The sequence below is a fragment of the Amblyomma mixtum genome, chromosome 10, assembly GCF_055824585.1.
Source record: "Amblyomma mixtum isolate Tamu chromosome 10, ASM5582458v1, whole genome shotgun sequence".
NCBI lineage: Eukaryota > Metazoa > Arthropoda > Arachnida > Ixodida > Ixodidae > Amblyomma > Amblyomma mixtum.
Window position 1 is genome coordinate 77,427,685 of NC_143021.1, and position 25,886 is coordinate 77,453,570.

The 25,886-nt window shown below is 45.1% G+C and overlaps 2 protein-coding genes across 4 annotated transcripts in view; one reads left to right on the plus strand and one right to left on the minus strand.

Moving 5' to 3' along the window:
• LOC149326198 (chromosome-associated kinesin KIF4-like) lies at positions 1 to 23,226 on the minus strand. Of its 3 annotated transcripts, XM_089563834.1 has the most exons (12): positions 22,962 to 23,226; positions 21,640 to 21,670; positions 20,562 to 20,798; positions 15,747 to 16,024; positions 12,865 to 13,025; positions 12,112 to 12,203; positions 10,467 to 10,580; positions 5,704 to 5,941; positions 3,390 to 3,510; positions 3,150 to 3,240; positions 2,204 to 2,385; positions 1 to 1,979 (listed from the first exon to the last, which is right to left on the minus strand). In XM_089563834.1, exons 3-12 carry the CDS (start codon positions 20,782 to 20,784, stop codon positions 1,830 to 1,832), a joined length of 1,650 nt encoding a protein of 549 aa, XP_089419960.1. In that variant the 5' UTR covers positions 20,785 to 20,798; positions 21,640 to 21,670; positions 22,962 to 23,226; the 3' UTR covers positions 1 to 1,829. The 3 variants fall into 3 exon arrangements, with proteins under 3 accessions (XP_089419960.1, XP_089419962.1, XP_089419961.1); XM_089563836.1 differs by lacking the exon at positions 10,467 to 10,580; XM_089563835.1 differs by lacking the exon at positions 22,962 to 23,226 and having other exon boundaries at positions 21,459 to 21,679.
• Positions 23,152 to 25,886, plus strand: part of LOC149326199 (uncharacterized) — a 21,978-nt gene continuing 19,243 nt past the window's right edge. The window contains exon 1 of the mRNA XM_089563385.1: positions 23,152 to 23,256. The gene's annotated coding sequence lies outside the window, so the exon portion shown is untranslated. The remainder of the gene's footprint in view (positions 23,257 to 25,886) is intronic.

Consider the following 25,886-nt stretch of genomic DNA (forward strand, 5'->3'; position numbering starts at 1 on the left):
CTTGGCTAAAAGCTGCTCACGCAGCTTGACTAAGGCCAAGAAGACCGTTTACATAGCAGTTACAGTGAAAACATATTACAATTAAAACAGACATTTTACCTCTAATTTGCAACAGTAAATTCAAGTTTTGTACAACATTCGGAGCACTGAAATTATACCATGTAAATAACACAAGTCAGACATCAAACAAAACACACAAAAAACACATTTCAAGAAACGTGGCAAGAAATATTGTACAATTTATTTACATGAAACAAAGCACAAGAACAGAACAAGGAAAAAAAAAACAATGTGCAACAAAACATAGTATAACAATACAAAGTATTACCAGGGGAGAGCAATTACAAAAAACGAGACCTCAAACCTCTTCTATTCAAACCTAAAGTGTGAGTATTTTTGTTTAGTATAATTGGGAGGTTGTGTGATAACGCTTGATACTTATAAAAGGTTCGGAACCGTGGGATTTCCCACAAATCTTTATTTCTTGTGGGTACGTTAGCGTCGCAGCGCTGCAGTGATGCTAATGACATAGTTGATTTATTGTAGTAAGGGAGGAAAAGTAAAATGTTTTCAATAGTCGGAATTCATAAATATCCTCAATACAAAGTATTTCAAATGACCTAAAGGTACTCGTTGTAGTGGCCATTGGCTCCATATTCGCAATATGACGAATTATTCTCTTTTGTATTACTAGAAGCCTGTTTAAATTTCTCTTTGTTGTTGTGCCCTATACTAAAGCACAATAATTTAGATGAGAATTAAATAACGCTTGATATATTTAAAGTTTCGCTTTCAAAGGCAGTATACTGCGGCAGTGTGCTACAGCTCCTGTAACTGAAGACAGTTTTCTACTTAGATAATTTTACCGCATACAGATAATACTACTTAGATAATAGATTTTACCGCATACAGCACCATTTCACATAGGTGGTTGAATCAGTACAGGCATTAGCAAAACATACTGCATGCCATAACACTGACACCAAATTCCATATGTCCTATCAAGTGCAGCACAAATCCTCACGTGGACATGATAGTAAAAAGATCTGAAGACTACAAGTTGACATGGTAATTATCACAGCTTGTGCAGGCTGGAAGCCCACTTTTGTACGTGAGTGTACAAACATGGTGCACAACTGGTATAATGTTCAGTAAGTGCTACATAATGCATTTAACATGACTGCAAATGTAAAAAGTTTGTAAAAAATGTTCAAAAGCATTCATATCACAAATGGCCAATATCACTACAAATGGTGAACAGTGGAGCAGTTGCGATGAAAATAGTGCATGACTAAATGCATGCCATTTAGTACAAGTCACAGTGGCCACAATGATTGCAGCATGAGCACAAAGTCCTCATAGAGACGAGTAAACATCACAGCTGTGTTGATGAGGTGGTACGCAAGTAGTCTTTCGCTGAACAGCAAAACATGAAGCACAGTCATGCAGAGCTGTACAAAATATATAGCCTGTTGCAATGCAGGCAACACTGTATAAAAGCCCCGTTTTGCAGGAGCTCAATGGTTAGGCCAGTAACACTTGTGCATCTTGCAGAATGGAAAACTGGAGACATCAGAAAAATGCAGATAGAGACTGACTAGACATCAAGCATCCGCTACTTTCAGAATGTAAAAAGACACCATTGGAAATATGCAAAAGCAAACTGACTAGAAAATATCACACACCTGCATTCTGCAGAAGGTAAAAAGGCACCATAATAAAAAAAAACTATAATACATATCACATAAAGAATAAAAAAACTCTACATATCACACATAGCCTTCTGCACCTTGCAGAAGGCTTAAAAAAAAGGCACTGAAATAACACAGTCAATTTGATGGCTGCTGCTGCTGGCTGTACAGCAGCAACATCAAACAGATGGCCACCACCAGGTGCTCCTGCAGGCGCACCAACTCTGCCCTGATGTGTCTCTCCGCCCCGGCCAGGTCTGTCACAGCGGCACAAACCTTGCTGAGGTGCTGCACACCCAAGGTTCAGTTGCAAATTTGTGCTCCTCACAGACGTTCAAGGCTCGTTTCTCTTTCATGTTATAAATGACCCACTGAAATACACTGGGCCACGTCCCACAAGAGGCAGCCATGCAAAGGTTAAGCACAGCTTTGGAACCATGAATGCAGCAGCATTATGTTGCGTGCAGCTGCTTCTGATGTAAAAAAGTGTGGTGGATGCTGTCAGCACGTACCTGCAGGAGGCGTGCCTGGTATTCGGCATCCTGCCTGTTGCGTGCCTCAGCGAGGTCCGCTGTGCGGCGCTGTTGGAAAAGGAGCTCATCCACTCCGATGGCATGAAGACTGTTCCGCCGCAATGGGCGGCCGGGAAACGTGGGCGGTGCGGGTGGTGCAGTGGGCTGCTGCTGCTGGGTGCCTGTCGGAGGGAAAACAGACGCAATGTGCACTTGCCATACAATGTGCAGCACGATGTGCTGCATAATGCAGCATGCAGCTCACTGCAGCAAAATGTTTGCTGCAATGTCTGAGGGGAGCAGTTGTACTTCAAAACAGTTACACTCAGTGATATGACAAAGGCAGCATTGTTTCAGTGTACTCAATGTGCACATCACCCTCGGCACAGCTCCCGCTGTAAGGGGGCAAAAAGCACAACATGCCAATGCCAGATGTGAAGCAAACTTTTGTGGACATTTTAAAACGACTGTGACTGTATGACGCTCCTGCAAATGCTATTCATTTGAAGCCCCTTACAAAAAGGGTAATGTGGAGCCTGCACAGACTGCATACTGGCAGGTCAACTTAGTTGCTGTGTCAGCACGCTGCTGCTGCTCCTCCACTTGATCGCTTTCCAGCACCACCTCACTCTGCGCCGCCCACGACGTTTCGGTGGTGTCACCTATACGAAATCATTACATAAGCCACAACTGCTCATTTGACAGTTTCAGCAAAGCACGAAAGGTATAGAAATAAAATGTGTGGTTAGTCGGCACTGAGGCACAATGAAGACGAAAACGCACTACCAGAAACGTGAAGGTAAAGAAGCTGAGGCTGCATTTGCGGTCTCTAGTTTATTCACTCCTACACCTCCCAAACTTATAAAAAAACACACATGACGTCATCAGCACTGTATAGCAGCTATAACTTATACACATAAAATGGTTTGAGCAGCAGTTCACCTACCAGCAGCTGAGTGGGCCCCGCTCTGCAGGCCGCTCGTGCCCGGCTCGCTGCCCACTGAAATTCTGGGTGGGAAAGGTGGGCTGGGCTGCTCCTGCAAGGAAACACAATGCCACACGTTCAAACATGAATGTCTCGAAGTTCATCATACGGTTTCGGTGAAGAACCCTTCATTACCAGCAAGCTGCAAACATTGCAATAGTCGGTAACGTCCTAGCAGTTGACTAACGACAGTGGACATACCTGCTGCTGGCGAGGGACATAAGCCCGTTCAAAGCTGCCCCCGACGCCCGTGGCACTCACTGGCCCGATTGACTCTACGAAGTGGCCAGCCATCCTCGGCCGCTTGTCTCCACCGGTACCCCTGTGATAGGATGCGGAAAATTATGTTCAAGCGGTACTCCACAGACCAATGTTGACAGGCTCACCCTTGGCCAGCTTGCAGCCACGCCAACTCCGCGCGCTGCCAGCAAGGAAGCACATGCCAGGTATGGCGCCAGTGCTCCACAGACTTAACTGCCGGGCCCTCTCTGTTTAAAGCGGCGGCAATTTCATCCCATAGTTCCCGCCTGCGAGTCGCTGTCTACTCTGGCAAGAGCTCTGACGCTGGCCGTGCCAAGGACGGATGCTCCTCGAGAAACTCGAGGTGCATCAGCTCTTGCGAAAGGGACATGCGTCGGCGCTTCGGAGGAGTCGCCATTTCAACTGATAACGTTTTTTCGCTCCAATTCCCTGGGCGATTTATTGGTATCGGACAGGGAAATTAACTCTGTAGACAGGGAATAGCAGGGAATAGTTGCGCTGCATTGGAACAACTTGTAGCAGAGTTATTTATGAAAGAGCAAGGACGATTGAGAGGTTTAAACTGTGTGCCTAACAGTTTTGCTCGCCCTCGCTCGTTCCTATGGTTGGTCGTATTCCTTCAGTTTTGTCATCGATAGTAAGCGACCACCGGCAACAAACTAACCTCAACAAGTTGTCTTTGTCGATTTTCGTGCCGAGAGCTCCTTGCAAGTTAATCTCTGCACACCCACAGCCTTCACTGCCTTCAATCACATTTTTCTGTGATTGTATACGGCACGTAATAAATGAAGGAACTTGCATGGAATCAGCTGTTTTCTTGCAAGCCGCCATGTTGACGCTTAACCACTACTAGTGCGCCCTCAAGGCAGCAGAAGCTACCCTACAGCAAATTTAATTGCAAAACTGAGAACGCTTCTAATTTTCCTTCAAGTTGTTTAGGTTTCAACACAGTTTGTTAGGAAAATAAAATGTTATTTTCTTATTCATTGCATTTTTGTTTCTTTTTTAGCTGACAAGTTCCACTTCACCGCTGTTGGCGCATCTCTGCTGCAAAAAAAAGTTACTAAAGAGCAAACTTAATTTCAACACTAAGAACACTTCTTATTTTGATTACCGTGGTCAAGTTCCAAAAACAGTTTCGTTTGAAAATAAAACGTTGCTAATTTTGGTGTCTTAACAACAAAGCGTTAGCATAAGGCCCCTTGTCGTGCGAATAAATGCTTCCGGGGCGGAGCCCTGCTACTAGCCACCGCAACCTTGCTGCTAATTGGTTGATTCCGCGGTCGCCATCTCGCGGTGTCATCATTTTGACGTCATGCTTTCAAACTTGAGAGCGATATTGAGAGCGGTGCAGAATACGGCTCCTGGAGGAGGTAGCACACAAGAAGGCTGTTTAACGTGAACAGCAGTCCACAACTGATTAAAACAGCTACGAACATGTCAGTTAAGTTCAGAGAAAGGAGCTGATGTTGGTCAGAGGCTATGTTAGTGCTTCACTCTCACTACACGAGTTCCTGCAACCTTCTCCGGGTCAAATAACCACAGTCACTCATGTAATGTTTCCCTAATAATTTGTTAAATTTGGGGCAGAGGTGTATTCGTTATGGAAAATAATAAATCGTTAGAAATTCTGATGACAAAAATAGTGATTGTGTTCACTGCAAAGAAGTACAGCATTTCATTTGAGCAAAGATCTCCCAAAAGATGTAACCGTAAAAAAGAACTTTTTCCTAAATCGAGCAATAACCAGATGTTTGGTGGTGCCGAGAAGTCATCCTGTTTCTCTGTAACAAAAAAGAGCAATCAAACCACCATATTCTCTGCAGCACTTTTGCTGTGTGTCAAGGCCATTGAAATGTTGATCCTTGCATGCATGGCTGCTCAGCCTTCTCAGCAGCCCTGTAATATATTGATATTTGCAGTCAAAGTCAACCTATTGTTGTAACAGTGAGGCACACAAGCAGAAAATAGTGGCATAATGCATACATAAACAATTAAAACAAGCTCGTGCAATATATTCAGGCAAATTTTTCTTCTTCATAGTTACAATCAGCCACATAACCTGTCCCTTCTTGCAGCAATACTTCTACCAGCATTCTTCTGGGCAAATCCTCACTAATGCTCATGAGATCCCCACCACATGCCTAGCCAAGAACAACTCATGAGCAAACACTAGGGCACGTCCTCCAAAATGAGGTAACACTTGAAACAAACTGAAATAAGTGAATAACTGGGGTAAAATAAAACAACTCACGTCAAGGGCAGGGCTGGATGCTTGGCCACAGGTGACAGGCTCTCGGTCGTCACGAAGGGAGCAGCGTCGGAAGCGGCCATCGAAGCGGCATCCTCCTCAGTCCCCAGCAGAGTGCTCTCCAGTTGAAGAGCTGAGGTGCCAGGGCGGTGCCTTAGGGAGCTGTTGCACACCGACTTGGGTGGCACCCGGGTGTGCAGTGGGGGTGGCATGTCCAGGTTTCTGCGGTACGGAGTGCTCACTGCACACAGAGAGAGAAAAGGGACGGCATGTTTTCCTCCTCCACGCACACAGCGACGAAGGTATGGGATGAACTGCCGCAGTGGACCACCTCTGTGGACTCTGTTGATGGCTGGCTTAGTCTTAATCTGCCGAGCCCTGTCTGCATAGCGTAGGGTGCTGACTGTCTCTGCGACGTTGCCGATGGCTGGGCTGATGCAGGCAATCATCACTGCGAAGCTGCTGCCGTTCAGGCAGTCTGCGCAGAGGAGACTCTTTTAAGCATTGTCCTCAGGCATGCACAGGGAACCTCTGATCAGCTGTTTGCTGATCAATTAAATATTGTCACGACCAGAGGGGCCGTGGAGATAGGCGTCGGGAAGAACCCAAGACTGGGAGCCTTCTTTTAATTACAGCGCCAGGTTCCAGGACACCAAACAGAACAAGCGCGCCTCGAGAGCCCACCGCCGCTTCGTCGTCGTCTTCGACTCAGCGCGGAGGCCACGCGGAGCGTTAGGCGCGTGGCAATATGTAATGCGTTGGAACCAGGGTGTCGAACCGGAATTTTTTCGGGTTCTGTTCAGGTTCGTGTTCAGTTCCGGGTTCGGCTCCGGAGCGACATTCCGTTCCGGTTTGAACAGGTTCGGATAGCGTCGAACCTGTTCAAACAGGTTCGACACCCTGGTTGCAATATGGGTGAACAACATTGCTAAACAAAATTCTGCTTCCTTAGTTTATTAAAATGTTAATATAAGACATCAAATTTAGGAGCTGCATGTCCTTGCCAATCAATAGGCATTGGTGGGTCTACTAGACATCAGCTCCCTCCTGTAAGTCTACTAAAATGTTAATACAACATATCAAATCGAGGAGCTGTATGACCTTGTTGGTCATTAGTCACTACGCAGTGGTGGGTCTGCTACATGACATCAGCTCCTGCTTCCTATTAAACACATTAAATACTACAGCTGAATTTTCTGGCAGTTGAAACCCATGATATATTGATAATTTTCCTCCCACACTTTAATTATTTCTAAAGCAGCTAAAAATTTCTCTGCTTAATGCAAACTAGTTTACTTTTTGCAGTGTCAGTGTCTTGCCGGTGCCATTTAGAAATCTGACATGTATACTTATTTTACGTTCATGACTGTGGTCCATTCGCTATTGTTACAAATAATTTTGGGTATGGTATCCTATGTGGGGGTTTAACGTTCCGAAGCAACACGTGGGCTTTGAGGCGCCGTAGTGGAGCGCTATGGATTAATTTATGCCTCCTGGGGGTTCTTTCACGAGCGTTGGCGTCGTACAGCACACTGGTGTTTTTGCATTTTGCCTCCATCAAAAGGCATCCACTACGACTCTCATTGTGTTGAACCATTCTGCGAGCCACTTTAAACATCAGTCCCAGTCCCTGCTTCTGCTGTCATTTTCACTTTGGAAACTCAAAACAACAAAGGAGTGTAGCATTTATTTATTTATTTATTTATTTCACATACTTTCAGGGCCCGAAGGCATTACAGAAAGGAGTGGTACAACAAAAAAAAAAATACAGTGCATAGTTATGCAAAACAAGTTATATGATGGCAGAAAACACAGTTTTCTTGAAGTTCTCAACATCGGTAATGGCAGCGATGGCACCTGGCACCTGGCAGCATGGCACCTGTTAGCTAAATGGCACTTGGCCGCATTGCTGCAGCAAAGCGCCTGGGTAGGCATACTGTCACAGGGCATAATAACGTTCTAGTAGAAATCAAGAGGATGAGATGATTTTGGGTGGGACATACAATGTGAGAAATGGACAACCAGCAATATGACAGTGTAAGAGAGTGGATTCCAAAGGAAGGAACACCTCTAGAACTTCATCCATAAGAACCGATCGTCATTGGCACAGCTGGAGTTGCCCGAGCTATTGAGCAACTTCCACTTATTTGTAGCCCTGGTCCAGACGGCATCAGCACCAAACTTCTAAACCTTACCGCACACGTGTTGGTTGCCTTACTAACTTCAGCACTCATTAGGTACAGGATGCATTCCCAATGACTGGAAAACAGCAAACGTCAGCCCAGTTTTTAAATCCAGTGATAGCACATCACCGGAAAATTATCGCCCCATATCACTAACATCGATTTGTTGCAAGCTGCTCGAACATATCCCTTATTTACACATAATGACCCACCTAGACGCCAACAACCTGCTTATTGCTAACCAGCATGGCTTTAGGCAAAAACAGTCCTGTCAAACACAGCTATTTGAGCTCATAACAGATCTTCGTGAATCGGTACACGAATTAATATATACTGATGCCATATTTATAGATTTTTCAAAAGCTTTTGATTGTGTTCCCCATATAAGACCAATGAAGAAAGTTAACATGTTGGAGAGGAGCAATAACCGCAAACTTGACAGGACTGAAGAGCGAGAAGAGGACGGGACGAGCGGTAACTAGCATCAGTTGCTAGTTACCGCTCGTCCCGTCCTCTTCTCGCTCTTCAGTCCTGTCAAGTTTGCGGTTATTCCTCCTCTCCAACATGTCAGACCAACTGGCCCAAAGCTTCCCCTTGTTGAAGAAAGTTAACCTTCAACTGCACCGCAACATCACCCGTTGGATCAAATTCCTAAGCAATCACTCCCAAAGCGTCAAAATTAAAGAGTATTCATCTAAGAGTTCACGACTCATATCAGGAGTCCCACAGGGATCCGTCTTAGGGCCATTACCATTTTTAATTTACATTAATGACATAGCATCTAACACATCATCCAATGTACGACTATTTGCTGACAATTGCATGATCTGTAGAAGGATAGTCGCCCCCTTGATGCAGTTATTCTACAGACCGACTTAGTGTGCCTAAATGAATGGTGCCAGCTATGACAGAGAGAAAATATTTAAAAAAAAAAACAAAGTTCATGACCTTTTCCATGCGCACTAATACACCTTCTAATGTCTACACAAATAATGAGAATATAGCTGAAAGAACGGATTGTTTTAAGTACCTCGGTGTTTATATCAGTGCTGATTTAAGCTGGAACACTCACATAAATCACATCACAAACAAAGCATTTCAGAAACTGGGACTCATCAAACATCGTCTATATCTTGCCAACCCCGAGACAAAGCGTATACTACTCTCATAAGGTCAGCTTTAGAGTACGCATTTTTAATATGGAGTCCAAGCAGTATTTCATTAATTAACCGTCTTGAGTTTGTGCAAAATAAAGCTGTGAGGTTCATCCTTTCTTCATACTCACCGTACTGAAGTGTGCCATTACTGAAGCAAGCAATCAATACTGTTGACCTTATCACACGACGCAAGTTCTCTCGTTTATCGTTCTTTCATACTTTGTACTACGATGACTACCCATTCACAGCTGATCGCATCGCCCCTGCCCATCATATTTCATCCTGGTCTGATCATTCCCACAAAGCGCAACCTATCTTTGCATGAACACTGAAGTATCAAACATCACCCTTACTTTTATCTATGGCAGAGTGGAACTCGTTACCGGCTGACATAGTTGCTGAAATTGAGTTATCACATTTCCAAACAAAACTTTCAGTGCACCTTGGTCTACAAAACTCACCGTGATATTTTCAGTATTGTTGAAGAATTATGTCTTATACGCTCAACATATGTATCCTTCAGCGACTGCAGTGGTGTGTACTTACAAGTTGTATGCATAGTTATTGTTTCTGTTTCGTAACTACTGTGAGCAAATATTCTGTATTGTGTCGCTTTCATGCCCTCCCCCCTATGTAATGCCCACTTGGGCCTTTAGGGTGTTTAAATAAAATAAATAAAACTGTGGACGGCGGAGACCACAGGCTGGGAGATGAGACCAGGGGACCTGCTGGGACAGGGAAGTTACAGCTGGTAAGGACAGGCTTACTGGAGATGAATGCCCTAGCCTAGCATGCCCTAATGAGGGCACAGCCATTGGCTGTTAAATATGTGAAACAAGTGCTGTATTCTAGGGTAACAAAGTTAAATTCGTAATATCGCTGCACTCATCATCTTTTTTAATGTGCTAATTATTTCCAAGCCATTTGCGCTGAACTGTGCGCCCATGACAAGCTTACAGGTATTTTTTTTTTTGCCAAGTTTCAAAAACAATTTCAATACAAAACAGATACAAAACTGTTTCAGTTATACTCAAGCCATACTGAAAGTGCCTCGTGCCACAAAAAAAAAAAAAATTTGCTTTGAGCTCACTAGCCCTTTTGCTTTAGCTACCACGATTTCTTTGCAGGCCATTCATGGCTTAGGGTTCCAGTCCAACAAATATGAAACTTTTCCTTGTGTCACCATGCACTGCCAGAGTTAGCTCAGCAGCCATGCTAAAGCGTCCTTTCATATACCAGAGGTTTTGCACAAGCCGCAAAGTAAGCGCCATATAAGCTATAGAGATTTGTATATTTTTCTTTGCTTTAAAATGCACCTGTATCATTATGTGCAAACTCTGTTTCTAACTTGCATGCTACATGATGCATATAGTATAGCAGTGTACACGGCTTTCAGGGCAGGCTGAGAACGGCTGTCAGTACTCACCGCTCAGAATGCGTGTGAGTGAAGAGTACCCGTAGGAAATGCACTGTGCCTTCCCTGAGCACAGAGAATTTATGACATTCCTCAGGGCTAGGAGACCAAAGTGGATGAAGATACCTGCAGAAAGTGGCATGCCCGACAAATCCTCAGAGTCATGAGGCAAACAGAGAAACAGCATATCCCTTTCCTTGTTCTGTGAGCAATGCACAAAACAGAATAGGCACGGTGACCTTGCAATTGATCAGCTATGAGCAGTTCATACAGTGACTAGGTCGATGAGTAACACATGTCAAGGTTTATGGCCTCCTAGTGGTTAGCTAAATGCAGACTGGGATTGAACCTGCATCTTTTAGGTCAGCAGCCAAGCACCGTACCGCGTCAGCTAGGTGATTGGTCATGTGAACAAAACAGCTTTACATTTTTTTTATACCAAAGGCCAAGTTTCCTTGAACTTCACGCATTTCTGACTACCGCTATGGTGGCAGTTTCACCAATAAAAGACCAGCCCACTCATTTATATGGCTTTAATTTATTCCGGTCTTTAGTGTATTGATGCTAGAAATTATATCTGATGATCTTGAAGAGCAATAGTAATTAGAACTTCTTGGTTAATTTATTTATGGGCTGGAAGACATGGTGGTGACACTAGGTTAAGTGACGGGAAAGATGCAGTCCAACCAAGCTTGAGGTGGGTCAATAAAGCTGGGTCAGTGAGTTGGAGGTATCGTATCTTCCAGTATATAAGGTGCAACACACTTTAAGTAGCACAACATCATCAGCTGTTCTTAGTCTGCAAAAATTTTGCTCCTGCGTGTAAGTCACACCCTCACAATAAAACTACTCCATGGTTGGCACAATGAAAGTGCACTGAGAAATCTTTTCATGTATTTTGTGACATTCCTGCTATGGTACCATCAGCAGCTGTTCTAATTCTCTTCTTGGCTCAGTCAGAGTTTAGCAGCAATGCATTGCTTGTTTCACGATTGAGCCTCAGCTGAAAACATCTTGAAGTGTTATTAAAAAACCAAAGCAAACGAAGTGCCCATTGCATGTGACATGGTCATTTTTGGCTATTCTGGATTTTCATCTTCTTGTATGAAACGCAGAAGATGCCATTTAAAAGCCTATGAAAAAGTTACCATGTCATCTCGCGCAATTTACACTCTTGACTTTAAAAAATATACATGCACATTTCATAATGTAGGTTGCAGTGACTAAAAATTTTGCAGAAATCTGTCACTTATACACCGGAAGATAAGGTAGACTAGCTTCTTCAGTGTCTTTCAGAAAACTTGATGCTTTAGAACCGGAGTCAGACAGATAGTGATAGTGATCTGCCTCCTGGTAGTCTTGAAATAATTTTCCTTCTTCAACAAATAACCTGCCCAAATGGTTTGTTTTGTTCACCAGGGCCTTTTATGGCAAAACGCCGTTGCAAGGGGGGTCCTCTAGGAAATGAGCAGCTCAGCCCCGTTTGGCATGAAGGCCTTTCCCTGAGACCCAATACGACAATCCCAAAGGCTAAATTTACTATGCCCTAGCTGTTACATATCCTGCCTCCACTATCTGAATACCAGTACCACCACCTTTGTACAAAGGCACTGCTTCCCTTCACTCGCCCCAATAATAAGAGGGGAGCTTATTCTACCTTCTTCCTTCCGGTCTCCACTGCTGTGTATCCACCCGGCAGCCTCCGAGCCGGCCAGGTCAACAAGCTGCAGCTTTGAGGTAAACATTGTCCTGCACAAATTGGAATGACCATGTAGGCAAGCTCTGGCCCAACAAACCTAATGGCAACAGAAAGTGGTACCGCTCTCAGTACTGATCGGACTTAGCCATGAAACGGTGTGCTTTGCTGGCAACAGCTGCTTCTCCCTTTTGGATGCAGTCACATAAACATTTAGACCTTATGAGGGCCAGGTTCGCGGATGAATGCAGCTTCCCACTTCTACCAGACAAAGCATCAAGTCTGGCTTGGTTTATTAGGGTTTAACATCCCAAAGCGACTTAGGCCAACAGGAGCACCGCAGTGGAAGGCTCCGGATAATCTTGATCACCTGGGGTTCTTTACTATGCACTGACAATGCACGGTACATGGGCCTCTACCATTTCGCCTCCATCAAAATATTGAAATCCAATCGCCATGGCCAGGAATGAACCCGCGTCTTTTGGGACAGCAGCCAAGCACCATAACCACCGAGCCACTGCGGCGGCACGAAGCATCAAGTGTTAATGCTAAATGTGTTGTTGCATAAAACAAACTGCAAGACAAGCCGGCCAGCAGTGATGCCGAAAAAATTTGAAGCTCTTGTCTCTGCCAAGCTGGCCCAGATAAAACCTGCCGACACTTGTGGCAAGAAGAACAGGGATCTGGGCAGTATCGCCCACCACCACCGCTCACCCTTCAACCTGTCCCTGCAGGTGGACACTGAATATGGCGTGCGAGCGGCTGGAGCAGCTGTTGAGCAGGGTGGCAGCCGTGCTCCGGTTGCGGCTGCCTTGCTCCAGGCAGTGGAGTGCCTCCTCAAGACTTCCCACCTCCCGCTGGACCAGCCCTGGGAGCTGGACACAGGGCAAGCAGTGTGAGCACTTCCCATGCTTTCCAGGCAGAGTACGACTGTACAGCCCAGGATCCCACAACTGATACAAGCGAGCAATGGACAGCAACAAAGGGAAAAATGTGCATTAGACTGTGCTCATGGCTTTGACCACGTCAAAGCCACAATGAGGCTTCCAAGGATTGCCTGTAGTGGATATGCAAAGAGCCAACAAACCCTCACACTGCAAGAATATCAGGCAAAACTGCACTGTCTTCCCTCCTCAAACATGCCCACCACTCAACACGAAACAAGCAGACGTCATCTCTAAAGTGTAGACGAGCACTCCTCTCACCCCACTAATACCCACCAGCTTTGGATGGTAAGAAAGAGCTTACAGTCCTGAATGTCTGGAGATCAGGGCAGATACAGAACCCATCCTGCACACATGTACCATATTTACTCGCATTATGATCGCACTTTTTTTTTCAAAAAATTGACGCAAATTTTGGGGCGTGATCATTACGCGGGGTAAATTTTTTACAAAAAATTTTTGCGCATCGAAAACGCAAACAAGTTACAGACAACCCTAGTCACACAGGCGTGCTACCCGCGGTTATACCGCATTACATCGCTAAACGCGGTAATCGCGAACCTAGCACACAAGCTGGCCCGCTTCAAGATCGTACTTTCTTCGCACTAAATCACGTTCCAAGAGCAACGCATCAAAATAAGCAGTGTGTATAGTGCTGCGCGATGGCGCTTTTATGCAGCCTTTGACCTCGTCCGATGACGCAGCAACGGTGTACAACAGCAACGTCCCGTGGCGCTCAAGCTACGCATTTTACCACCGTTACACGAAAAATCTCCGGTCCCTGCCACATCACTGATGTATAGTCTTTGTCAAAAGTAACCAGGCTGCATGGTTTGCTTCTAGCCCGTACAGTGGAGCACTTACAGCTTCCCTAAAGCTGAAATGGCCGTTAAAGGCAAGGACTGGGGGTCTTCTTACCTTCCATCAACTTTTGGTTTTTAGGAAAGTCACAAGGGCTCCACAGTACGAGCTAGAAGCAAACCATGCAGCCCGGTTACTTTTGACAAAGACTGTACTTATGTGACACGTTCGCAACGCTCGGAGCACTGGATTGCGCGCGCTTACCGCAATGGTGCCGCAATGATGGACGGCGCTTTTGAATTGACCAACGCTATAATGAATATTCTACTTATGGTGCTGCCTTACTGACAATCGAATTGTTTCATATTAAAAGAAATATATACGATCGATTTCAGCGACGTCTTATCAGCGGAGCTGGCATGCTGGCGGGTCAGTCGCACTGCAACGGCGACAGCTGCTACGCGGCTCTGAACGTAAAACTAGCTTGTATCGCAGTTATTACTCCTACCAGCAACTCGGTACAGGCCCGCGATCCTCAAGGAGGATTCATTTTTGACGTTCCCATATCCCAGGGCTTATTATTTATGAGAACAAGAAAGTTTAGCCCGATCACCACGTCACTTCGTTCGTTGCACCGCAACCCAGAACGGTGACGAGCCTTGCGACAACGGCGAACCGTGATTTGAGATAACTGCAGTTAAGTTTGGTATCCGCGATTAAGCGTAACCGCTTTTGGACTGCCTGTGTGACCGCAGGTCAACCAACAGGCAGCTGCCGCTATAGTGCTGACATAATGCTGACATAATGGTCAGCTGCACGTGCCATCTCTCAGACAGATGGCAAGTACGATCATCGTCGGCTAGACTCGACATCGTCGACAAATCGCAGCGGTAAGTTCGGGGTGCGATAATTACGTGGGGAATAAAAAAATTGAGTTTTGCCAACAAAATTTGGAGGTGGGATCATTATGCGAGAAAATACTAACACTTCCTTTACCCCTCCCTATTTCCCACCCCTCGCCATTCTTCCTTGGGTGCTTAGCTCCATTCTGACTATGAACCATCAACAAATCTTAGTGGCATAAGCACCACTTTTGACCAGGCTGTAGCATTGCCTAGAGTGAAGCAACGGCTGGCCTACTTCATGGCACGTCATCAAGCAAAATGATTTTCGGCAGTGTCTGCACCTCACGCACTGAAAGAGGGGAGGGCTTAGGTGAGCGTGGAACCTGTTTCAAGTAGTAAATGGTGCCAGCCTACCAACTGGTGGCAAAGTGCTCCACTTTGAGATGCACATCAGACAGAGCAGTGAAATCAGAACTTGTCATATGTGTCGTGTTTTTACCTTGCCCTGGGAATATGGTCACTGTTGCATCACTCACAGTCTCACAGACATATGCAGGCAGTACTAATGTTACCGTTATGAAACAACGCTGTCAAGTTGAGGTGACCACGCTTTTACTCCCAAGTGCAGTGCAAACAAACTTAAAATGAACTAGTCCCTAAGGATGCATATACACTGCAGTCACATGTGACTTCACAGCAACATAACTTTGTGCACAATGCAAAGTTGTGTCGCTTGTAAGACTCCATCACAGGGACTCTAGATCTTAATGTTGCAAAAAGTCGCACCTTAATGCCGACTGGCAGGAGTCCAGGAAAGATTAAATGAATGGCCTTATGCAATGAAAATAATAAGAGGCTTTTTCAGGTTTATGTGCGTAAGCCCTGCAACAATTTCCGCTTCTCAAAGGAACATTACACTGGGGCAACACGATGGTCCATACGTTAAGATATTCAGAACAACCCCGCAGTAAATGGGTGAAACCCTGGGAGAAAGGGTGCCACCCACCACAATGACCTTGCCCACTTCACGAATGGGGACGGCCTCTCGATCCCTGGGGCCCGCCAGGAGGTCAAAGACGCTCTCGTTGTAGATTTCCAGGAAGGAGACCCTCACGGTCCAGCGGCCTTCCGGCTGCTGTGCCAGGCCTGAGAACAGGTCTCGCAAAGCCCTGGGGATGATGCCAGGGTTGGCTGCGGCCACTTGGCTCTGGCCATAGTTGGTGCCCATCGTGTACGTCTTGCCAGAGCCTGTCTGGCCGTACATCAGAACGCAGCAGTTGTAGCCTGGGTGAACAAGAGTCTGTGGTAAAGACCACGGCAATGCAATACTGGGACAGCACTGAGCATTAAGGGGCTGAAGTGGATTCTCAAAATACGCATCCTTCAGGCAGAGCACCTGCTTGTGAAATGCAAGCAGAAAATCAGGCATTGTCTTCGTCTACAGGCCCCCCTGCTCTTTTCCGTAGTACCTATAAGCATGCCTACATACAAACCTTCTCAAAAACCGCAAGCCATAAGTTCCATACATGGTAGAACCTAGGAGGATATAAAAAAACTGCTGGAGTGGAAGCCTCCTATACTTACCAATGGGCCGGCATGAAGCCAGTGGCTGCCATCTTGTGGTGGGCAAAAAGCACTTAGCACACCACCTTGACACCACAGTCAATGCAGCCTTGCAGCACTTTTTTGAGTAATTCTAGTTCATGAGACATAAAAGAGCAATGAAAAGAAATATTCACCATTTAGTTCAAGTTTTCAGGCAAGAATGGTGCATTTAATTATGGGTTTATCGCCATTCACGTTTCACGACAGTTGCGTTCGCCAGCTTGTCATTTTACTGGTTTTTGAAAATAACCAGCCTTGATAGAACAATTCTAGTTCATGAGACATCAAACAGCAAATAAAAAAATATTCACCATTTATTTGAAGTTTTTCAGGAAAAAGGGTGCATTTAATTATGGGTTTTTTGCCGTTCATGATTCGGGATAGTTGCGTTCGTCAGCTTGTCATTTTACTGGTTTTTGAAAATAACCAGCCTTGAGAGAACTGCTCTCACCTTCTCCTCAACCATCTTTCTGTTTTTCTCCTTTGTCACGTGGTGGTCTTATCTTGATGTAGTACTCGACTACTTGCTTGCATAAATTATATACATGGTTGTCGAGCGTGTAAAAGTCCAGAAGATAATTATCCAGCAGGGAAAACTATTTTTTTTTGCTGTTTGGCTCAGTACCTCTAAGACTAGCTGCTTTGTCCTTCCGTGGATTGCTTTCACCTTTTTAGACTCTGCCGCCAGCCGACGCAGCCCTTTCTTTGTTGCTTCACCGAGTGCGATCACATCCTGCAATTGTGAAATCAGCCCGCCTCGGTTCTTCAGTCTCACCAAAGGCGGTCGATCACTCGTATGCAGAACTGCAATGCACTGTACGCACGTGCTTCCTGCGGCAATCTTCCTGGCAACAAAGCCTGCGATATAGGATGACACAGAACTCACGGAGAGTGAAGAGGCTTTCGAATAGTCAATACGAGTGGTGTAGTGGAGGTCTTCCAACTAGACAACCTCCGAAACTTCTGACTTCCTTGTCATTGTTATATCCGCAGATGAGTAATCCTGAACTGCCCTTGCAGATGCACTGAGGATGGAAACAATATCCTGTGAGCAGTTGCCACAAAGGGATGACTTTATTTCAGTTTGCACAAGAAGGTGCTTGTATGCCGTAGTGAACTGAGCAGCTGTGGGGTTGTTGTTGAACCCACCTCGTCCACGAATGCAGCCTAGGAAAACTTCTGCGTGATCTTGACTCATTTTGCGCATCAAAAGGTAGTTCAGGTGACCTTTACCGATGAGGTCATTATATATGTTTTCTGTGCTTTTCATGCAGATCAGGAAGCCTACAAATCCTGTCTTTTTTGGTCCTTCCAAAATATGACGCCCAGATGGATCCTTCAGTCCTTTGATGTATTCCTGAGCTTCAGCGAAAAACGGTTTCCAACAAGCCTCGTTCTGCTTTCGCAGAGCACCCTTGTAAGATCTTGACATAGGATTTCTCAAGTTGAGGAGGTCAAACAACCGATCAAAGAGCCTCACAAACTTCACCGTGGCACTTGCTCCTCTAAACTGTTGCACTTGTAGGAAGTTTTCGCAGAAATCCAAGGCATCAGCGACCGACGAACTGAGTGCTTGCACTGCAAGTCAGACTTTCATCTTGTTTCTCCCACTGAATGTGAAGTTTCGTGAGCTTGTTTACGAAGCTGGGAGCCCTCTTCCTGCTGCAAAGCATCCAGTGCCTTTATACAGGCCCACTTCACGTGATGGCCTTCAGCATCAATGACGTGGCTTAAGGTCGCCAGCATGTTTTTGACCAGCTTTATCATGTGGCAAGCATCTAGAATGATCCGTACATCCTTTGATTTATCAGCTGGGCTGTTAAAAGCTGCAGAAAACTGGGGAGAGTCAGGGCACAACTCTGCTCCGAGACATTCTGCCATCATGAAATTCGATGATGCCCCATCAAATGTTAGGCTAATCATCACAACTCCAGCGGACGCCAGCCTTTCGATGCATTATTTTGCCAACTCAGCCCTCTCTGCGCCCATGAGTGAGTCAATAAAAAGTAACCGACTGAAATTTTTAGCCTCATATTGATGCCTACAGCAATGAAAACACATGCATAGCTGGCTTCAGGGAGGCTGTCATTCTCAAGGCCTGTTCCAAAGTGAACATAAAGTACCACCTTGCCGCCGACAAGCTCGACGTGCTTCCTAATAGCCATGTCGTCTACAACAAGAGCGCAGTACAGCACTTGTGTGCGACCTTTAACCAGCTTAAAGGAAAATGCTCCATCTGTGAAGCCTGGACGTCCATCAACACTTCTGTACCATCCCCTGAGTGTGCACTGGGAAGGCAAGGCATCGTTGAATTTGGAGCGAACATATTGATACGGGGCTGGCAAGTAAAAATGCAAAGTCAGCGCAAACGTACGGAGGTACTTCCCTTTTGTTTCTGCTGTTGCTCTGCACAGTAGTTATTGAATATGGGGAGAAAATGTCGTCTCAAATACCTGAGAACCTTCCTCAGATGGAAGGTTTTTTTTTTAGTTCCCTAATAATTTGTTCGGCTGTTTGATTTTTTCTTGTCAGCCTTCGCTCGCTTTGCTGTAGTGCCTTTATCCTTTTCCTAAGATGCAGCGTTTCTTCCTCTGAGGCTTGCAGTTTCTCCTTATACCACTGCTTCGTAGGTGAAGCTGTCGGGCCTGCTTCCTCACACCCAGGTGTTTCGAGGTCGTCAGCAAGCAACTGGAGCCACTCGCAGCTTCGGTGGTGGTCGCTTCCTTTTTGCCTGAAATAAAAGTTTCGAAGCGTTAGCTTTCCTTAGCTCTTTTTCTCCATTTTGCGCCACTATCTGCTGCAGCAAGCCCATCTACAAGGTTATAACCTACCACTTGCCGTGCTTCCCAGCACCTCACGGATAGAAGGCGAAGGCTCCAACCACTAGGCCACCGCTGGCATGGCCGAATGGTTAGCACTCTACTAGATTTCCACTCTTTTACGATCACACAGCAGCTAGTGCTCGATCATTCCTCTACAAACTCGTAACTGTGCGGCGATTTCTTTTCCTGTTTGACTACCCTCAATCATATAGTTCGTGCCTTTTCATGAAACAAAGGTAAAAGAGACGATGTCATAGAGCACAGCAACTGAACAGTAACTGCTGAACGAGTCCGAGTATGCTGCATTTGTAGCGTCCTCTTTTGATAAGCCCTAGAACGCTGATTTCATTTTTTCAAAATCCATATTTCAATGGGGTGCGTAAGTAAAGGGCGAGCAAGCGAGGGCATGCAAAAAAAAAAACCTCAAGAGACACAGTCCAAATGTTCATCACTCCATTAAAGAAATTTTTTCATTGTAAAGCTACTAAATACATCTTGCTACAAAAAATGAGAAGCACAGTACACACCTTCAGCGTATTTGCACCTGCCGTCGTTCATGTTGCATGATTTTATGCCGAACAACGGCACGAACCATTCTTCGCTCACCTACCAGTATCTGGAGATGGCTTGGAAAGGCAGGAAACAAAGTAGGCACTGACCCAGGTTGCAGCCGTGTAGTCTGGCCAGTTCAATCAAAGCAATCCGATGTAAAGTGTTCTGAACAGAGGCGATCTTCTTTTTTAGGCTGCCAACTTTCCCTGCGAACTGCTTGTTCCCAAACACATCGTTCCTGAGCATCCTTAGGAAACCTGCTAATGATACGCTGTTTTAAATTTTAAATATCTCCGACATAACGATTACTAGTGTCAACTGCCCATAAACAAAACGGACACCACGCCAACTTCTAAGAACAGCTCTCTCACACTCACCTATGGAATGTAATTCCCGGTGCCGAATTCACACGGTTGTGCATCCTTATGCTACGCATGATGCCACCATGCTTGCTGAATCCGCGTTTTAAAGCACTCGAGTTCACAAAGACGTTGTTTTGCACAAGAAAATTCACAGCACTGCACGCAAAACGCCGTGCGGCATCCTAGCAGCCTCGAAGCGTGCAGCAGCCTAGCGCTTTCTTGCCGACCACAAGATGGCGCCGTGCGGCTTCACTTCCACTGCGCCGTCTACACTCCAGCAGTTTTTTTTATATCCTCCTAGGGTAGAACTAAATGAGTTCTGTGACAGGGGAACCGAACTTCTGAAAAACTTTTTTTCCATTTACAAGTTTGATCAGCGAAGTAACAAACACCAACAAAAAAATGCTTTTTTGCGCTGCAATTAAATTAGCAATCATTCAAGGCAGCTTTAGTGTGTATCATTCACAATGTACGACTCACCAGTGGTAATCTTCCCTATGAGATCAGAAACACAGCAAGCATAGAGGTCTTCCTGCGTCGTGCTTGTGTTGAATACGTAGTCAAAGCTGAAGCCATGCTCACGGGCCACAATGAGCTGAGCTCTCTCGGGCATCATCTCAATGAAGCCTTCCTCGCACTGGGTTTGCTCCTCTGGAAAGGGTGGCCGCACCCTGACAGCAACTTTTACCGCCCCATCCGCCATGGTTTGCACTGCCACTGGAAGAGGAAACCAGACATGTACCACTTAACAGATACCGTACACAAATGCCATGCTGAGGCACTAACCATAGCCTCTACTAGGATGGCTGAAGTTGACCTGAATTGAATCCTTATTGTGCATAAAGTAGACAAATACAAAAGAAGACTTTGGAGTCGCTAAAAGAAAAAAGGGAGACTCTGAAGTTGTTTTATATGCAGCAATAAAAGCATTAGGAGCCCTTTTCTTGAGCGTATGCTACAAGATTAACACACTAACTACCAATGTACTAAACTATGCAAGCTATGAGCCGCTACTGCTTCTGTCACAAATGTGCATGTCATTTCATTTTATCATTTTCCTCATACCTTCATTATTGACATTCAGTTAAGGGTTATTCCACAGTCACTTTAAAAGAGGTTTCAAACATAAAAAACCTTTTGCATTTGTTTAAAATCTGCCATACACTGCATGCTCATACTTTTCTATATACAGATTTAGGATAATAAAGCTATATCTGCTCTGTAAGCCACAGTTTTTAATAATGTTTAACCATAAATTACATAAGCACATGGAATATAACATTGCTGGCCTGCGGTAAAACAACTGCTGTGTCCACACTAACTTTAGCCAAAGGTTAAAAAATAAAATATTTGAGGTAGGCCAGAGAAACCACTTACCTACATCTACCAACCGGCTTGCACATCATAGGCAATTTTTTGTTTTGCAATTAATTAGCAATTAAGATAATTTTTCTAGCCGCATAAATATTGACTTTAGACAGCAAATGTCAAAAGCAAAGTTGGAAAGCATCTTCAGAAACCGCCATTCCATTGATTTGCGGTAAAGAAAGCGCCTCACGTGTATCTTTTTTCCGAGCTCCAAGGAAACCCTGCGAAGTACAAAAAAAAAAAAAATCAAGTGACTAGCGCATTCACGCGCCACGATTGTGCTGCTCTCAACCGTGGCTTGAATGAATGAAATTAGCTGCTGGCAAGGCGCGAAGACCTCAATGCACCGGCAGGCCAATAAGTCCACGGTGGTTGCGGCGCCCGCGCGAGCCAGTCTGCAAGCGTGACGGTGCAAGTTGCAGCGAACGCGCCGTGCATTCTGAGCTATGAAATGGCGAAAGGTGACAAACGCAAATGCCACGAGTTTTATTCGCCACTGAGAGGCAAAAGATAAGTAAAATACTTGCCTATCTTCTTTTACCGCTCAGTGGCGAATAAACCTCGTCGCGTTTGCGTCTATCACCTTTGGCCATTTCATAGCTCACAATGCACGGCGCGTTCGCTGCAACTTGCACCGTCACGCTTGCAGACTGGCTCGCGCGGGCGGTGGGGGCTTAGCTTTAGTTAAGCCTGGCCAGGCTTAACTAAAGCCCCCCCACCAATTTTTCTTCTTTCCCTTTTTATCCTCAGTATGATATGTCCTGAATTTCTGTAATATATTATGAGTTGCTTGACAGTTTTGCTGTCCCATTTACATGAGGCGGGGCTAGCCACATATGACATGGTTTTTTTTTTCGTTCTTACCCTGTATCGCGCTGAATCATGTATGCTTGTGCGACGGAAATTCACCCGGAAACGTAACACCTCCGGCCGGGAGAAATTAAAATAGGTGAGCTGGAGCCCCGTCTCCACCACCATTCAATGACATACGCACACGTGACAACTTTTCAAGCCATCTAGGTGACTCAGCACACTCGCATTACCGCGTCTCGTCTCTGGTTGCCTTATGTCGCGAATATACTCTCGTGCGTTCATCTTCGCAGCTGTGCGAGTCTGCAAACGCAAGCTATTCCAAACTTGCAGCACGGACGACACATTAACAAGCAGGTACAGGGGTGCACCGTCAGCAAACTGAAGCTTTCGAAGGAAGCTAGAAGACAAAGGCGCGGTCTCACATTGTGAGATGCTACATCAAGCAGGTCGCGGCAGTCACGCAGGTAAGTGCAGAGCACACTTGGGAATGAGGCTGCATGCTTGGGTTGCTGAGGAATTAAGCTTTTTCGTAACTTCCGTAAAAACTTAGGGCGCGCATGCGGCGCGAGGCTCTAAATTACCTTCTTAGGGAAATGGACAGAACTTCTGTACTGTGGTATTAAGTTGTGCTAAACAGAATGCCAGTTTACAAGTACTGAGTAATCACAGAGCTCACATTTACCGGTTAGCTACACTTACCTACTTTCTTTCAAACTTTCAATTAATTAGTGTGTTGACCAGGACCAAATACTACTGAACTTGACCAGGACAGCAAGAACAAGAATAACGGTACCGCGATGGTGGCGGTACCTGGGAGAGGCGGTAAACGCATGGATTGCCCAAAACTCCCCGAGCCAAGCTCAAACAAGTAAATCCAGAAATCCAATATGGCGGCGCGCGTTCAAGCGGATAGTTGCGGCTGGTTGCTCGATCGGAGCTGTGTAAATGCTGGTGATTAGCTACTCTCGCGCTGCATTCGCACTTGATTTCCTAAGTACTTACGGAATCTGCTCACTCGCTTTTGTATTTCGATGTGTCTGTTGATGTAGCATGGTGGCGAGCAGCGCGACTGCTTAGCAGCTTAACGGCCGTTGTACGATCGTTTTTTGGGCGGATCCGCCAGCAAGCGGACCGCTCGCTTTCAGCCTCCGCTCGGGCGTGGGGCGGAATGGTGTTGTACGATCACTTTGCTGCTGGCGGACGAGACGGATGGTTCGAACGTTCCGACTGGCGCTCCCGGCAGTGCCGCACGCCTAATCGCCTGCAGCGGTACAGGCATGTGTTTGTAGCGAAACACGCAGATATCTTGCGGTAGAAATTACCCATATTAAATGCGGCGTATTCAAGACAATATTCGTTGCGTCAACGTTTCTTTCGCTGCGGGATTTTCGTCGAAGGTAGACTCGTGGTTGGCTGTGATTCGGGCTGGGACGGCACGAATCTCTGTTCAGACGACCCTGACGGCCGCAAAACAATTCGCGACAAAACCTTCCAAGATCGAAGGCGAGTCTGCTGATCCGAAGCGATGCCGTCGGAAACGATACGTTTTGATCATTTCTACCCAAGAGACTGAAAAACGCGTCACATCGCGTCCCCCTTCGACGATACGTTCTCACAACGGCCCGTGATTTCTGCCTCAAAATAACAATGCTGCCTGCTCTGAAAGCTACGCTGCCCCGACGACTTCACAACGACGACGCGATTCTTACTGCGAATTTTCGATCGGGCCAGGCTGCAGCATAGGCTGCTAACAAACGTCCGTAATTACAATCGGTATAATCACATTTTTCTAAATAGTTAAGAGTACATACTTAAAATTTTTTAGTTAGTTATTCAAAATAGCACACTGCAGTGTTTTTGCATTGCTGACAGAGAAAAAACAATAATTGGACTTCCAGCCGTTCCCAAGAATTTTGCAGTCACTGTAATATGCTTACCTAATCAATATATGTGTGTGTGTGAATTGTGCATGCATTTAACATTCACAATTTAGCACGACACTGCTGTCAAACACAAATGTTAATGGACATGAGAAATTATGTTTCCAGTTAATTGGAACACGTAAAATCAGTTGTAATAAAAGCAGTTCTGCATTTCACAGAACAGTAAAAATGCAACAATAGCAATTTATTTTTGTTATGTTTTTCAGCCCATTATTAAAGTCAAAATAGAAATAGCACTATGTGGCTACAAAGGGGCTTAGACGTGCATCACTGGGCTAAAAGTGCATGGCTTTGTTCTGCACAGTAACAGCGGGCCGTCAAGGTGTGATATAGCATACCTTCCTGAGCTCATATTGCAGTTGCACAAGCCAGAATGCAGTGTTGAAAACAAGCATGGGAAGTTCTGCTGAAGGCCATGTCATTGTCACCATGTACAAAACAAGCTGGCATATACTCTGTGCAACTCCAAAGCATTCTCAAATGTTGCTGTGAATACAAAACAAAGTGGGTGCCTTTGTATTGCATAAAAGCCTGTACATGCCATTCTCATTAATATAAATATAATCAGATGTCGGAGCCAGTAAACTGGATTACAGGTAGAGTAAATGCAAGAATCAATTTTAAGGGTTTACATGGCCACGGCTCCCGGCTTAGGCTGAGAAAGAATACTTGTACAGTCAGGAAAACAGGGTACGATGGCCATATTACATGGTTATCTTGAGCAAACACTAACATATCAAGCAGAATTTGTAAAATTAGATTTCCAGTAAGGAAGATATATGATGTCGTGCAATAAAATGAAATTACAAATAAGGCGTTTAAGTATGTGACAGGTATATATGCTCTGATACAGCCTTAAAGCATGTCTGAAGTTATTTTCACTGATCAGTAAAATGTAGAATGGCGGAATGTAATGATGACCAGTTCCCAAGGTAGCAAGCAAAAGTGAGCATTGCTAACAGTTAACTGATGTTCATACCACTCAGCATATGCTGAATTTTAAGTGCTATTTGTTGCTGACTATCAGCATGTTCAGTAAAACATACCTACATCACTGCCAGTCTGCTTTCAAAGAAAGAAATTAACTGAGGCATAGACAGGCAACAGAAATCTGGAAAAGACCAATCTGAAGTTAGGCCGAAGGAAAACAGAAAAGCAGTGATAGCTTTTGTCATTTCTGGCATCTCTATACTGTAACTTAAAGTTGACGGCTTTTGAGTTTAAGATGAACCAGCAGTCCTGTTGACACTATCTTGAACATATAAAAGTCACATGCATAAGTATGCATTTGCAGCATTCTCACTGAGCCATGTTATGAAGTCGATGTCTTGCTTAGCTGAAGAGACGATAAGAGAGAAGCGCCAAGGAAAGACTGAGACAGATAGGCACAGTAATGCATGCTTAGCTTTTCAGTGCACATGTTTAGCTGGCTAGACCTAGCTTGTGCAGTGTGCAAGTTAGCCTAAATGCAACTGTATACCGTCCGACAAAACTATTGTGTGAATATGCCCCGATATTACTTGAAATAGATTGTGAGGAAAGCTCTTACAAATAAGATAGAATTGTATTGGTTTGCTGAGCTGAGCAAGTGGCTAAGCACTTCATTAGAACTTATTTTAGCATTTATTATACCTAAACAGTACTAAGTGACAATATTTTAGTGGTGAGCTAACATGATACA